The sequence below is a fragment of the Oncorhynchus clarkii genome, unplaced genomic scaffold (genome assembly GCF_045791955.1).
Source record: "Oncorhynchus clarkii lewisi isolate Uvic-CL-2024 unplaced genomic scaffold, UVic_Ocla_1.0 unplaced_contig_3548_pilon_pilon, whole genome shotgun sequence".
In the NCBI taxonomy this organism is placed as follows: domain Eukaryota; kingdom Metazoa; phylum Chordata; class Actinopteri; order Salmoniformes; family Salmonidae; genus Oncorhynchus; species Oncorhynchus clarkii.
In genome coordinates, this window is record NW_027259985.1 from 1 (window position 1) to 14,507 (window position 14,507).

The 14,507-nt window shown below is 43.5% G+C and overlaps 1 protein-coding gene across 1 annotated transcript; it reads right to left on the bottom strand.

Moving 5' to 3' along the window:
* Window positions 1–3,091: 3,091 nt before the first annotated feature.
* On the bottom strand, window positions 3,092–9,792 carry LOC139401016 (sorting nexin-4-like). The gene is made up of 14 exons (XM_071145541.1): window positions 9,692–9,792; window positions 8,903–9,027; window positions 8,578–8,716; window positions 8,190–8,339; window positions 8,006–8,053; window positions 7,646–7,701; window positions 7,200–7,272; window positions 6,981–7,042; window positions 6,312–6,377; window positions 5,945–6,034; window positions 5,590–5,689; window positions 3,902–4,047; window positions 3,672–3,786; window positions 3,092–3,304 (listed from the first exon to the last, which is right to left on the bottom strand). Exons 1-14 carry the CDS (start codon window positions 9,770–9,772, stop codon window positions 3,257–3,259), a joined length of 1,299 nt encoding a protein of 432 aa, XP_071001642.1. The 5' UTR covers window positions 9,773–9,792; the 3' UTR covers window positions 3,092–3,256.
* Window positions 9,793–14,507: the final 4,715 nt, after the last annotated feature.

A 14,507-nucleotide genomic window follows, 5' to 3' on the forward strand; every position in this document is an offset into this window, starting at 1 on the left:
GTAAACAACCTTAATCCTGCTGATACTACACGTTGTCTTAGTAAACAACCTTAATCCTGCTGATACTACACGTTGTCTTAGTAAACAACCTTAATCCTGCTGATACTACACGTTGTCTTAGTAAACAACCTTAATCCTGCTGATACTACACGTTGTCTTAGTAAACAACCTTAATCCTGCTGATACTACACGTTCTCTTAGTAAACAACCTTTATCCTGCTGATACTACACGTTCTCTCACCATACACCCTTTATCCTGCTGATACTACACGTTCTCTTAGTAAACAACCTTAATCCTGCTGATACTACACACACGTTCTCTTAGTAAACAACCTTAATCCTGCTGATACTACACGTTCTCTTAATAAACACCCTTTATCCTGCTGATACTACACGTTCTCTCACCATACAACCTTTATCCTGCTGATACTACACGTTCTCTTAGTAAACAACCTTAATCCTGCTGATACTACACACACGTTCTCTTAATAAACACCCTTTATCCTGCTGATACTACACGTTCTCTCACCATACAACCTTTATCCTGCTGATACTACACGTTCTCTTAGTAAACAACCTTAATCCTGCTGATACTACACACACGTTGTCTTAGTAAACAACCTTTATCCTGCTGATACTACACGTTCTCTTAATAAACACCCTTTATCCTGCTGATACTACACGTTCTCTTAGTAAACAACCTTAATCCTGCTGATACTACACACACGTTGTCTTAGTAAACAACCTTTATCCTGCTGATACTACACGTTCTCTTAGTAAACAACCTTAATCCTGCTGATACTACACACACGTTCTCTTAGTAAACAACCTTAATCCTGCTGATACTACACACACGTTGTCTTAGTAAACAACCTTTATCCTGCTGATACTACACGTTGTCTTAGTAAACAACCTTTATCCTGCTGATACTACACGTTGTCTTAGTAAACAACCTTTATCCTGCTGATACTACACACACGTTGTCTTAGTAAACAACCTTTATCCTGCTGATACTACACACACGTTGTCTTAGTAAACAACCTTTATCCTGCTGATACTACACACACGTTGTCTTAATAAACAACCTTTATCCTGCTGATACTACACACACGTTCTCTTAATAAACAACCTTAATCCTGCTGATACTACACACACGTTGTCTTAGTAAACAACCTTTATCCTGCTGATACTACACACACGTTGTCTTAATAAACAACCTTAATCCTGCTGATACTACACACACGTTCTCTTAGTAAACAACCTTTATCCTGCTGATACTACACACACGTTGTCTTAATAAACAACCTCTATCCTGCTGATACTACACACACAATCTCTTAATAAACAACCTTTATCCTGCTGATACTACACACACATTGTCTTAATAAACAACCTTAATCCTGCTGATACAACACACACGTTCTCTTAATAAACAACCTTTATCCTGTTGATACTACACACACATTGTCTTAATAAACCAACTCAAGGGGATATGTTTGTGTAAAATATAGTCCCGGACTGCATCTCATGTCTTGAAAGGCTTCCTTACCTCCCCACTTTATCTGGAGCGCAGCCAGTATTGGACTGAGTACTGAGACGCAGCCAGTATTGGACTGAGTACTGAGACGCAGCCAGTATTGGACTGAGTACTGAGACTCAGCCAGTATTGGACTGAGTACTGAGACGCAGCCAGTATTGGACTGAGTACTGAGACACAGCCAGTATTGGACTGAGTACTGAAACGCAGCCAGTATTGGACTGAGTACTGAGACACAGCCAGTATTGGACTGAGTACTGAGATGCAGCCAGTATTGGACTGAGTACTGAGATGCAGCCAGTATTGGACTGAGTACTGAGATGCAGCCAGTATTGGACTGAGTACTGAGACGCAGCCAGTATTGGACTGAGTACTGAGATGCAGCCAGTATTGGACTGAGTACTGAGACGCAGCCAGTATTGGACTGAGTACTGAGATGCAGCCAGTATTGGACTGAGTACTGAGACGCAGCCAGTATTGGACTGAGTACTGAGACACAGCCAGTATTGGACTGAGTACTGAGACGCAGCCAGTATTGGACTGAGTACTGAGATGCAGCCAGTATTGGACTGAGTACTGAGACACAGCCAGTATTGGACTGAGTACTGAGATGCAGCCAGTATTGGACTGAGTACTGAGATGCAGCCAGTATTGGACTGAGTACTGAGATGCAGCCAGTATTGGACTGAGTACTGAGACTCAGCCAGTATTGGACTGAGTACTGAGATGCAGCCAGTATTGGACTGAGTACTGAGACACAGCCAGTATTGGACTGAGTACTGAGATGCAGCCAGTATTGGACCTAGTACTGAGATGCAGCCAGTATTGGACTGAGTACTGAGACACAGCCAGTATTGGACTGAGATGCAGCCATTATTGGACTGGGTACTGAGACGCAGCCAGTATTGGACTGAGTACTGATACGTAGCCAGTATTGGACTGAGTACTGAGACGCAGCCAGTATTGGACTGAGTACTGAGACGCAGCCAGTATTGGACTGAGTACTGAGACGCAGCCAGTATTGGACTGAGATGCAGCCAGTATTGGACTGAGTACTGAGACGCAGCCAGTATTGAACTGAGTACTGAGATGCAGCCAGTATTGGACTGAGTACTGAGACACAGCCAGTATTGGACTGAGTACTGAGATGCAGCCAGTATTGGACTGAGTACTGAGATGCAGCCAGTATTGGACTGAGTACTGAGACACAGCCAGTATTGGACTGAGTACTGAGACACAGCCAGTATTGGACTGAGTACTGAGATGCAGCCAGTATTGGACTGAGTACTGAGATGCAGCCAGTATTGGACTGAGTACTGAGACACAGCCAGTATTGGACTGAGTACTGATACACAGCCAGTATTGGACTGAGTACTGAGATGCAGCCAGTATTGGACTGAGTACTGAGATGCAGCCAGTATTGGACTGAGTACTGAGATGCAGCCAGTATTGGACTGAGTACTGAGACGCAGCCAGTATTGGACTGAGTACTGAGATGCAGCCAGTATTGGACTGAGTACTGAGATGCAGCCAGTTTTGGACTGAGTACTGAGATGCAGCCAGTATTGGACTGAGTACTGAGACGCAGCCCTGTAACTTTATGCCAGCTGGGGCTTGTTGCCGGGACAACAGTGGTTCTGTTTCCATGTGAAGGTCAAAAGGTGAAGTTGTTGTACACTCGTACCATAGACGTCGTCGCTGACCCACGGCCCGACCCCCTTACATCTTGTGGAAACATTCCTTAGCATTGGTCCACACTTGAATGCCCTATACAGACAGAGGAGAACATAAAACACAGAAATTGAATTAGGTCCTAACAACATTGGCCTTTGACTTTAACAAGCGGGTTGTGTTCAGTAGGGCACACCGTTGCAACGCGTTTTGAAACAAAAGTCTCTCATTGGACATGTCCAGGTAGTCCCTCTCTCTTTCAGTCGGTGTTCTTCAGTTTTGTGCCTAATGAACACAACCCTGAGAGTGGTATTTAAAGCAACACGAAAATTACAATTTCTTATTGGACAAGTCCAGGTAGTCCCTCTGTCTTTGAGTCAGTTTTTGTCCGTTTGGTGCCCAATAAAAATAACCCTCATAGATACTAGGAGCATTTCCAGACTTCCACCTGAGTATGACACACCTTCTTACACATGCTGATCTGCATGACGGCGTAGCCAATCAGAGCCTCCCTCAGATCCCTGTCCTTCTGCTCCTTGAAGCGCTGCATGTCCACCCACGCACCCTTCACGTACTCCCTGCACACACACGCACAGATTATATTACATACTTTATCAATGAGTTGTTTTCAGCATGTGGTCTATCTATCTATCTATCTAGGTATTACTGCATGGTTTAACATGAGGGACTCACTCGCACTCCACTGTTTTCTCTGTGACCGTCTCCTCTCCCTGGACGATCTGCTCCTCTAGTAGGCTGAGTTTAGCCTCCCTCTGCTCTGGTGTCTCCTGACCAAACAGCTTGTTGGTCATTCCTTTGAAGGAGAATGTCCGTACCATCTGAGGATGGACAGACAGACAGAGAATGGAGGGGCATTACTAGCCTGGTGGTCTAGTCAGTTCAAGAAGTACACTAAAATGACAGATTCTCTCCTATGCTTTTCGATGAGGAAAATGTGGAATTGGAATTTGATTTACTTTCTGAATTGAAATGGAATTGACCCCAGGCCTGCTGGTGGTCCAGTCTGTTGATGCTTCGGCCTCTCTGTGTTTTTTGTCATGACAAACATGCATGGCATGCAATAGAAGAGTTGGCTACAGTAGAGTCTGGGACTACAGTAGAGTCTGGGACTACAGTAGAGCCTGGGACTACAGTAGAGTCTGGGACTACAGTAGAGTCTGGGACTACAGTAGTACCTGGGACTAGAGTAGAGTCTGGGACTACAGTAGAGTCTGGGACTACAGTAGAGCCTGGGACTACAGTAGAGCCTGGGACTACAGTAGAGTCTGGGACTACAGTAGAGCCTGGGACTAGAGTAGAGTCTGGGACTAGAGTAGAGTCTGGGACTACAGTAGAGCCTGGGACTACAGTAGAGTCTGGGACTACAGTAGAGCCTGGGACTACAGTAGAGCCTGGGACTACAGTAGAGTCTGGGACTACAGTAGAGCCTGGGACTACAGTAGAGTCTGGGACTACAGTAGAGCCTGGGACTACAGTAGAGTCTGGGACTACAGTAGAGTCTGGGACTACAGTAGAGCCTGGGACTACAGTAGAGTCTGGGACTACAGTAGAGTCTGGGACTACAGTAGAGTCTGGGACTACAGTAGAGCCTGGGACTACAGTAGAGCCTGGGACTACAGTAGAGCCTGGGACTACAGTAGAGTCTGGGACTACAGTAGAGTCTGGGACTACAGTAGAGCCTGGGACTACAGTAGAGCCTGGGACTACAGTAGAGTCTGGGACAACAGTAGAGCCTGGGACTACAGTAGAGTCTGGGACTACAGTAGAGCCTGGGACTACAGTAGAGTCTGGGACTACAGTAGAGCCTGGGACTACAGTAGAGCCTGGGACTACAGTAGAGTCTGGGACTACAGTAGAGTCTGGGACTACAGTAGAGCCTGGGACTACAGTAGAGCCTGGGACTAGAGTAGAGTCTGGGACTACAGTATAGTCTGGGACTACAGTAGAGCCTGGGACAACAGTAGAGTCTGGGACTACAGTAGAGCCTGGGACTACAGTAGAGCCTGGGGCATGTCCTTATATAGGGGGGGTGTGAAGAAGACATGAAGTCAAAGATGGGACCAGGCTAGGGCTTTACATGTCCTTATATAGGAGGGTTTGAAAAATGCATGTGGTCAAAGATTCTGAGAGGACTTGACAAACTAAGACCTCTTGGGCCTTGCCAACGCTCTTGAGACCTATACTGTACCAATATTGGAAAGACAAGAGCTTGCCTCTTACAAGAGATCACCATCTCAGTTGGAGTCCCCTAGTTTTCCTATACCAGGATACAAACAGTAGATAAAATAGACCTACGCCTAAACCTATGGCTTTCTTCATTGCCCCTGAGGGTATCGATAAAGTTGTATTGAATTGAATACCCCAGTGGCCAGCTCCTCCCGTTGCTGCTTCTTGGAGATGAGGTCTGAGGAGGCCGTCTCCAGCTCATACTGGGTCAGCTCGTGTTTCCTACACACAGCCCTGTAGGAAACAGACAGCAGTAGCTTTACAGGAGGCCCATACAATGTCACAACACCATACAGCATTACTTCCTGGGACACAAGTTGTACCAGGCCCGTTTAGAGGAGATATTTTTACACTGTCAGAACCTTCTACTTGGTGCATCACCCTCTTTACCTGACTAAGGGGACAGGGTTCTGGAATCCCTTTACAAGATATGATTCATTGGTTGGTTGATTCATTGATTGATTAGCCATAATGTGCAATAGGACCAACCTTAAGGCTTCAGCATAGAAAAGGTATTCCTTCAGTTGGTCTGCGTAGTGCTCCTCTTCCTCCAACATATCATCTACTGAGGCAGCATAGCTGTGGACAAAATCACAGATTGATTGATTGATTTATTAGCCAGTTAAACAAATATATACTTATTTTCATTGTAGTTCCTAAATTGTTTGACGTGTGCACTCTGCATTAGAATACCAGGCTGATTTTATTTGCCAGCTATAAAATATATAATTATTTCCATTGTAGACCCTAATTTCCATTGTGGTTCCTAAATTGCAAGGGGTGTACAATCTACATTAGAATAGCAGGCTCAGCACAGGTTAGATACAAAAGTTGTTGGCGGATGGAGAGTACTCACGCATCCATATGGTGTCCAGCACTCTGTAGACCGTCTCCCATCTCCTTCTCTAACGCACTCCACTCACTGCCAAACAAACAGTCAGATCAGTCAGATCAGTCAGACCGTCTCCCATCTCCTTCTCTAAGGCACTTCCACACAAACAGTCAGATCAGTCAGACCAGTCAGACCGTCTCCCATCTCCTTCTCTAAGGTACTCTACTCACTGCCACACAAACAGTCAGATCAGTTAGACCGTCTCCCATCTACTCCTCTAAAGTACTCTACTCACTGCCACACAAACAGTCAGATCAGTCAGACCGTCTCCCATCTCCTTCTCTAAGGCACTGCCACACAAACAGTCAGATCAGTCAGATCAGTCAGACCGTCTCCCATCTCCTTCTCTAAGGTACTCTACTCACTGCCACACAAACAGTCAGATCAGTCAGATCAGTCAGACCGTCTCCCATCTCCTTCTCTAAGGCCCTCCACTCACTACCACACAATCAGTCAGATCAGTCAGATAGTCCCACAGCAATATCATGTCAGTCTTTCTTCAATATTTAAATACAACATTGTTAGGGTGAAGTGCCTTGCTCAAGGACACATCGACAGATCTTTCATCCACACGGCTCGGTTGCTGGCCCAACACTCTTAACAGCTAGGCTACCTGCTGACTAGTGCTCTTACCTGAATACTCTTCCGTAGTTCCCATGGACTTTGTATACGCCGTAGAGCCTGTCTGCTACTCTCTGGAGAATGAAACGTGAGTTGTTAAATGTGTAACAAGAGGTGAGCGCTAAATAAAAGAAGATGTTGTTCCAAAGATATAACTTTAGACTAGTGAGAGGAGCAGAGTGACTGTGGATCTAAAGCATCTGATGAATGGTATATTATTATATGACTTACTGCTCTGACTCTGAGCAGCTGGGAGGTGAGAGACTGAAGCTCATCGCTGTAGTGTTTCATCTCTGTGAACCGCCTAGATAGAGGAAGACAAATGGCAACCTTAAAATACCTTTACACGACTTCACCATTACACGACTTCACCATTACACGACTTCACCATTACACGACTTCACCATTACACGACTTCCAATGTACACGACTTCAAATGTATACGACTTCCAATGTACACGACTTCCACTTTAATCGACTTCCACTTTACACAACTTAACATAATTTCTACACAAATTCAACTTTACTCGACTTCAACTTAACACAGCTTCAAATTAACACGACTAACTTTACACCACTTTAACTTAACTCCACTTTAAGTCAAATGTATGTAATACATGTATAATGCCACTAGGTGTCTGACAACTCCTGGTTGTAAATGGGAAGGGTTAATTTACTTGTCAGGGTTCTTCACCCTGAAAGTTGCGCTCAGAGCTTTAATCCTGGAGTCTGCCTAGAAAAAACAAACACAATTGAATTAGAATGCGATTATAAACCAAACACAACCAAGGTGTACCACTGGATGTACCACTGGGTGGATCCAAATAGATTCAATATGGTTTTTATTTGATTTCATTAGGAACCCTGTTAGCGGTTGCACATCCAGCAGCTACTCTTCCTGGGGTCCACACAGAACATGATGTCATACAGAACATCAATAGACGGGAACAGCTCAAGGACACAACCCCTTTAATAAGTGGTAGTAACTGAGTAAAGATCATATAGGGGTAAAAGATAGACAAATTCCTCTGAGGTACCTTGGCTTGGAACCCTGTCTCACACACCACCTCCTTCCACCTGTGTTCCTGGGAGAGGAGGAGAGTCAATTAAACCTTTTTCAAAAGTAGAGGACAAATAAATAAATACAAATGTATGTTGAATCTCTCCAAAACGTTCCAATACAACGTCAACGTGATGGAGTGAGCTGATAGGCTATCGTACCTCAGTCAGGAAGTGGTATAGGATTTTGTCATTGGACAGAACCGAATGGGAGGCCACGCGAAGTAGAAAGTTCTCCAGACCAACCCTGCGCCTCTCTACAAAGTCTGGGTCCATGTTGTCTGCAGACAGCTTGTGCCAAACAAACTCTGCCTGTAGAAATCAGACGAGGGTTATTACACAAAGATATATATATATATATATATATATATATATATAATATTATATTATAATATAATATATCTTTGTGTAATAATAATAATATATATATATATATATTATAATGTGTTCTATTCAATTAAATTCTGTGGGTATTAAGGCCCAAACACTGCAGTGTGGTGCTTGGGACTACTAGGTATAGATGTGGCCATCAGGTTTGAATGTAGCTTACCCTCTTCTCTGGCAAAGGCGGCACCACGATAAATGGATAGGTGACTAACAAATAGTTCCGGAGGATCTCAAATTCACTGTATCTCCTCCAGAGAGAGTCTGGGGCTGGGTTATGGCCTTCTGTTATTGCATCTATGGGTCTGAAAGAGGAAACACCAACATCTAGGTCAGATCAGATTAACCAGAAGGATCTGAATCCCTCTTATTTTACACATTCAGAAAAATCCAGGTTCAAGAACATCATTGTACCGAGAACATGTTTTCATTTGGGAGCAAGGTTATTTTTCGCATATGCTTCATTTTCAAACGGGGTTCCACTCTCTCACCGAGTTTCTATGAGGTACACTGTGAATATCTCTTGCATGTTCACTGTATTTTTCCCAGTTCTTTTCTCTGCCTCGGCCACACTGATCTCCATTCTCCGCAGCAGAGTGGATCCTTCCTCCACCATCTGTACACAGAGTGCATGGGAGAAATAGACAGTGGTTAGTGAACAGAGTTAGAGCAGTTTCCCAAACTCGGTCCTGGGGCCCCACATGGGTGCACGTTTTGGTTTTTGCCCTAGCTCTAACAGCTGATTCAAATAATCAAATATTGATGATGAATTGGTTGGACCGAGTTTGGGAAACTCTGCCCTAGAGGACTGAATATGAATAGAACAGAATATCAATAGATTTAGATTGTTCCTATCCTCTGCCAATCATTGGACCTATTTGGAAATATTCTAGTAATAAACACATACGCGTCTATAGACGTCCATGTGTCATAATACCGTGACGTCATTCTCTGAATGCTGCGAGTGGACCAATAACGTGCCGAACAGCTAGTGGCCACGTAACACAGATCAGATATGGTTTTATTTTGGATAGATAGGTCTTTCAATCTTTAAAACACTCATATCGTGTGCAATATTGTTACAAACAAGGTTATATTGTAGCCAACAGCAGCGCGTAGTTACAATGTATCGCGTGGCCTGCCTGATGTCCCGACTGCTGCATCTGTTCTATTTCTGGATGCATCCATCCAGTCCTTTGCCGTGGACATAGGACAATAGTTCGTTCGCAAAGAGACAATTTACAAACACAGACAAAACATATAAATTATTGCGTTACTACCGTGTTATTCTTGTTATTCTCCAACTCTGTGTTGGTAAATTCATCTCCTCCAATCGACTCTTTATTTCCAGCATCCGCCATCCTTCTTTCCAGCTGTGTTATGCAAACAAGATAAAGCGATTCATGGGATTTTAAATCTTTCAAAATAAGAGTCCTGCCCTGTAAACTGTAGAAGATCAGAATTACCTTTAATCGCATAATACATTTTGTATATAAAGGAATTTGACTTGGTGAAATGGTGCTGCCACAATAAACAGAATTTCCAGGCAGAAGATAAACCTGATATACAGACAACATACTGTATGTAGAAGCAGAGCTGATAAACAGCATACAGACAACATACTGTATGTAGAAGCAGAGCTGATAAACAGCATACAGACAACATACTGCATGTAGAAGCAGAGCTGATAAACAGTAGAACACCTGTTTAGGAGAGGTGCTGGCTAGCAGAGTAGAACACCTGTTTAGGAGAGGTGCTGGCTAGCGGAGTAGAACACCTGTTTAGGAGAGGTGCTGGCTAGCAGAGTAGAACACCTGTTTAGGGGAGGTGCTGGCTAGCGGAGTAGAACACCTGTTTAGGAGAGGTGATGGCTAGCGGAGTAGAACACCTGTTTAGGAGAGGTGCTGGCTAGCAGAGTAGAATACCTGTTTAGTAGAGGTGCTGGCTAGCAGAGTTGAACACCTGTTTAGGAGAGGTGCTGGCTAGCGGAGTAGAACACCTGTTTAGGAGAGGTGCTGGCTAGCGGAGTAGAACACCTGTTTAGGAGAGGTGCTGGCTAGCAGAGTAGAATACCTGTTTAGTAGAGGTGCTGGCTAGCAGAGTTGAACACCTGTTTAGGAGAGGTGCTGGCTAGTGGAGTAGAACACCTGTTTAGGAGAGGTGCTGGCTAGCGAAGTAGAACACCTGTTTAGGAGAGGTGCTGGCTAACGGAGTAGAACACCTGTTTAGGAGAGGTGATGGCTAGCAGAGTAGAACACCTGTTTACGGGAGGTGCTGGCTAGCGGAGTAGAACACCTGTTTAGGAGAGGTGCTGGCTAGTGGAGTAGAACACCTGTTTAGGGGAGGTGCTGGCTAGTGGAGTAGAAAACCTGTTTATGAGAGGTGCTGGCTAGCGGAGTAGAACACCTGTTTAGGAGAGGTGCTGGCTAGCGGAGTAGAACACCTGTTTAGGAGAGGTGCTGGCTAGCGTTCATTGCTGGCTAGCGGCCACTGTTCATGACAAGTCGGAAACTCTGAACCTCCGAGTTAATTTTAACTGAAGTTATTTGCGGCAACGCAGAATTCTGCGTTTGTCACACACAAAAGAGAGGATGAAAGGCAGAAAAAATATATTGCGGTGTTTTGTAAACACATTTCTAAAATGTCATTTACAAACAAGCTAAACAGTTAAATATGAATACAATTAGTCAACTATTAAATAACATCCACATAATTTGAAAGATATATTCATTCTATGCTGAGGAAAATTATTTAAAAAGTACATAAAAAAAAAAGTAACAATGCCATTCCATGCATTGATCTTTGATTGAAAAGACATACGGATAAATGTCAATTAGATACAGTTTAATATGCTAACTAGCTAACAGTCAAATTCTGTGCATGTTATGTAATAGTCTTGAAAAATATAAGCAATACTGCAGGTTCTATATAGCAATAGAAGTGAACAAGGGATTCTCGTCAATATGAATCATTTTAATTGTGAATAGAATAAACAAAATGTAAATAGCTCTGAAGACTGGCGCTTGCTGTACTGCCCTTGCATGTTTTAAATGGACATTTAGTGCTGTTTAGACAAGTAATGAGCTATTCCCCCTCCATTATAATCAGTCCAGTCAGATTGCTGCTACTGACAATACTGAATGACCATGATCGACACTTCAGAAACTGTTGGGATCAACCAACAGCACATAAGTGGGACATCCTGAAGATGGGCTACCCTATCCTAGACCCCATTATCTTATGTCAGAGGAAGTGTATCAGCACCTATCTCATCTGCAACTAAAATCTAATGTATCCTTTCTCCTTCCCTTCAGATTTCCAGCAGTTCACTGTCTCTGAAGAGGAGTTGTCCCCTGTACAGCAACACTGTAAGCAGGATTGGAGCCCCAGTCTGGGGCAAAATGACGAACCCCATACAGATTAAAGAGGAACAGGAAGAACGGAGGATCATCCAGGTGAATGAAGACTCGGTATTCACTCCTGCCTGGGTGAAAATTGACTATGATCAGTACCCAACTCAGTCTTCACAAATCCGAAGTGAAGAATACAGAGACAAAACGGCTTCAAACTGAACAGATCAAAACTCTGAGCCAACCAGTGAATCTCAGCCCCTGCGCAAATCAAAGAGGACACTGACAGAAAAAGACACTATAACCTCCAAGGTTAAAAACATCCATGGATCTGAAATCCCCAGTGCATAGGAGGAGTTACACAGAAAAGAGAGAAAGCGTGGAGCTCTGGATTCTCATATGAGGATCCACACAGGGTTGAATCTGCATCATTGTCAGGTTTGTGGCAAAGGTTTTGCTAATGGTAGAAGTCTGAATGACCATATGAGGACCCACAAAGGGGTGAGATTGCATTGCTGTTGGGACTGTGGCAAAGGTTTTGTTTATGTTAAAGGTCTGAGTTGTCATCGGATGATTCACACAAAGGAGAAACTCAAAGGCTGTCATATCAGAGTGAACACCTGAAATTGCATGGAAGGTTTCACACAGGCAAGAATATGCATTATTATACTGATCCACACAGGGGAGAAATCATATCACGAACAGGATTTACTGTAATGTGGCAAATGGTTTCCCCATGTTGAGTATCTGAATTATCACATGGGGATTCACACAGGGGAGAAATCATTTTGCTGTAATGATTGTGGAACATTTTTAATTTTAGCATTGGTCTGAAAACGCATATGAAGATTCACACAGGGAAGAAATCATATTGCTGCCAGGTCTGTTTTGCTTAGGCTAATTCACTGATGTATCACATTGGGAATTTTCACTTGGATGGGTAAACTGAATTTGAAATTAGATGGAGGGGCAACATGTCAAACTTCCATGGTTCTTTCGGTGAATACAATATGACTTTGGGTTTGTAAATATACTTGCAGGACAACCAATACTAATTATTGTAGTTCAACTCATTTACTTTGTTTGATCCATTAGATTGTAGTTCAGTTCAGCCCAGTTGACACTAGTAGCCTTTCTCTACAGGAACCAACTAGAATGTCCCCTAATTTCACCTTGATACATTTATGTACACATCAGTGGAGGCTGGTAGGAGGAGCAATAGGAGGACTGGCTCATTGTAATGGCTGGAATGAAATGAATTAAAAACTAAATCTAGCTTCAGAGCTTTGTCAACACTGATGGCTGGGTAGTAGATGATAAAGGCCAGACACATCTCATCAGTGGTGGCCAGCCCCAACTGCGTGATTCCTTTGCGAGTGGCTGTGTTATAGGTGCACTCCACCACAATCTCATCACCCTGCAGAGAGGAGGAGATACTGCTTTTAGAAATATCTAATGACTAATAACACCACAGTTGACCTGATCAAGAAGCCCATGAAATAGAGTAAGTACATGGATGCTTACTGGTTTGATGGTCTTAATGGTCTCCAGGTTGATGAAACCCCTGCATCACAAAGTTATAGTTCTCATCCACAGCCAGGAAGTCAATCTGCGTTCCATTCCTACAGAATGTAGAATCAAGAACACATCAGTGGGGAGAGTGAAGAACCATCAACAATGATCATCAAAGCATATCGCTGCTTATCCTTACAATGACACTTTACACCAAAGTCATTGGTAGAACTCATCATAATCCTGTCCTCCAATAGGGATGCCAGCGTTTTCTGGAAGTTCGAAAGCCTAGTATGAAGAAGACAATGTAGAGATAGCTCAGACTAACATTTGTGTCGGTGTGTGTTCATACATGTGTGTATGTATTAATGTCTCCAGAAGGGGGCAGTCTCACCCCTCCTGTGTTCCATACAGACACCAATTTGAACAGTCTGCCCCTGGTCCTCGGTGTAGCATTGCTGCTTGTTGATCTGGATCACAGATAAGGGGCAGCTGTAGAGAAGCATGTAGTGGACCTCCTCCTATGCCAGTCTTCATGACCAATGTAGACCCACGTGAACAATTTTCTGCTGCACAACTTTTCCTGACGCAGTCAGGAAATGGAAGTGGATCACATGCAACTTCATATGCAGCTTGTGCACGATAACAAACAAGTAATGGTGGTTGTCTACAACATCACAGATGTCCAGATTGGTGACTTGTCAAACATCACTAATAGCGCTGAAGCCAGAATAATGATATACTTGTTGAGCCGAGCTACAGTGCCTTCAGAAACTATTCACACCCCTGAACTTTTTCAACATTTTGTTACAGCCTGAATTTTTGTAACTGGCCTACACACAATACCCCATAATGTTTAAGTGGAATTATGTTTTTAGAAAGGGACAAATGTAATTAATAATGACGAGCTGAATTGTCTTGAGTCATGTATTCAATCCCTTTGTTATTGCTAGCCTTCATATTTTCAGGAGTAAATTTGCTTAACCAAGTAACGTAAGTTGCATGGAATAGTGTTTTATCTGAGTTGAGAGACTTTCTGTACACCAATCATACAATTGTCTGTAAGGTCCCTCAGTCAAGCACTGCATTGCAAAAAATATTTAATCACAAAGACCAGGGAGGTTTTCCAATGCCTTGCAAAGGGCAACTATTTGTAGATGGGCACAAGTAAAACAAGCAGACTGACTATCCCTTGGCGCATTAAGTTATTTATTACGCTTTGGCTGGCGTGTCA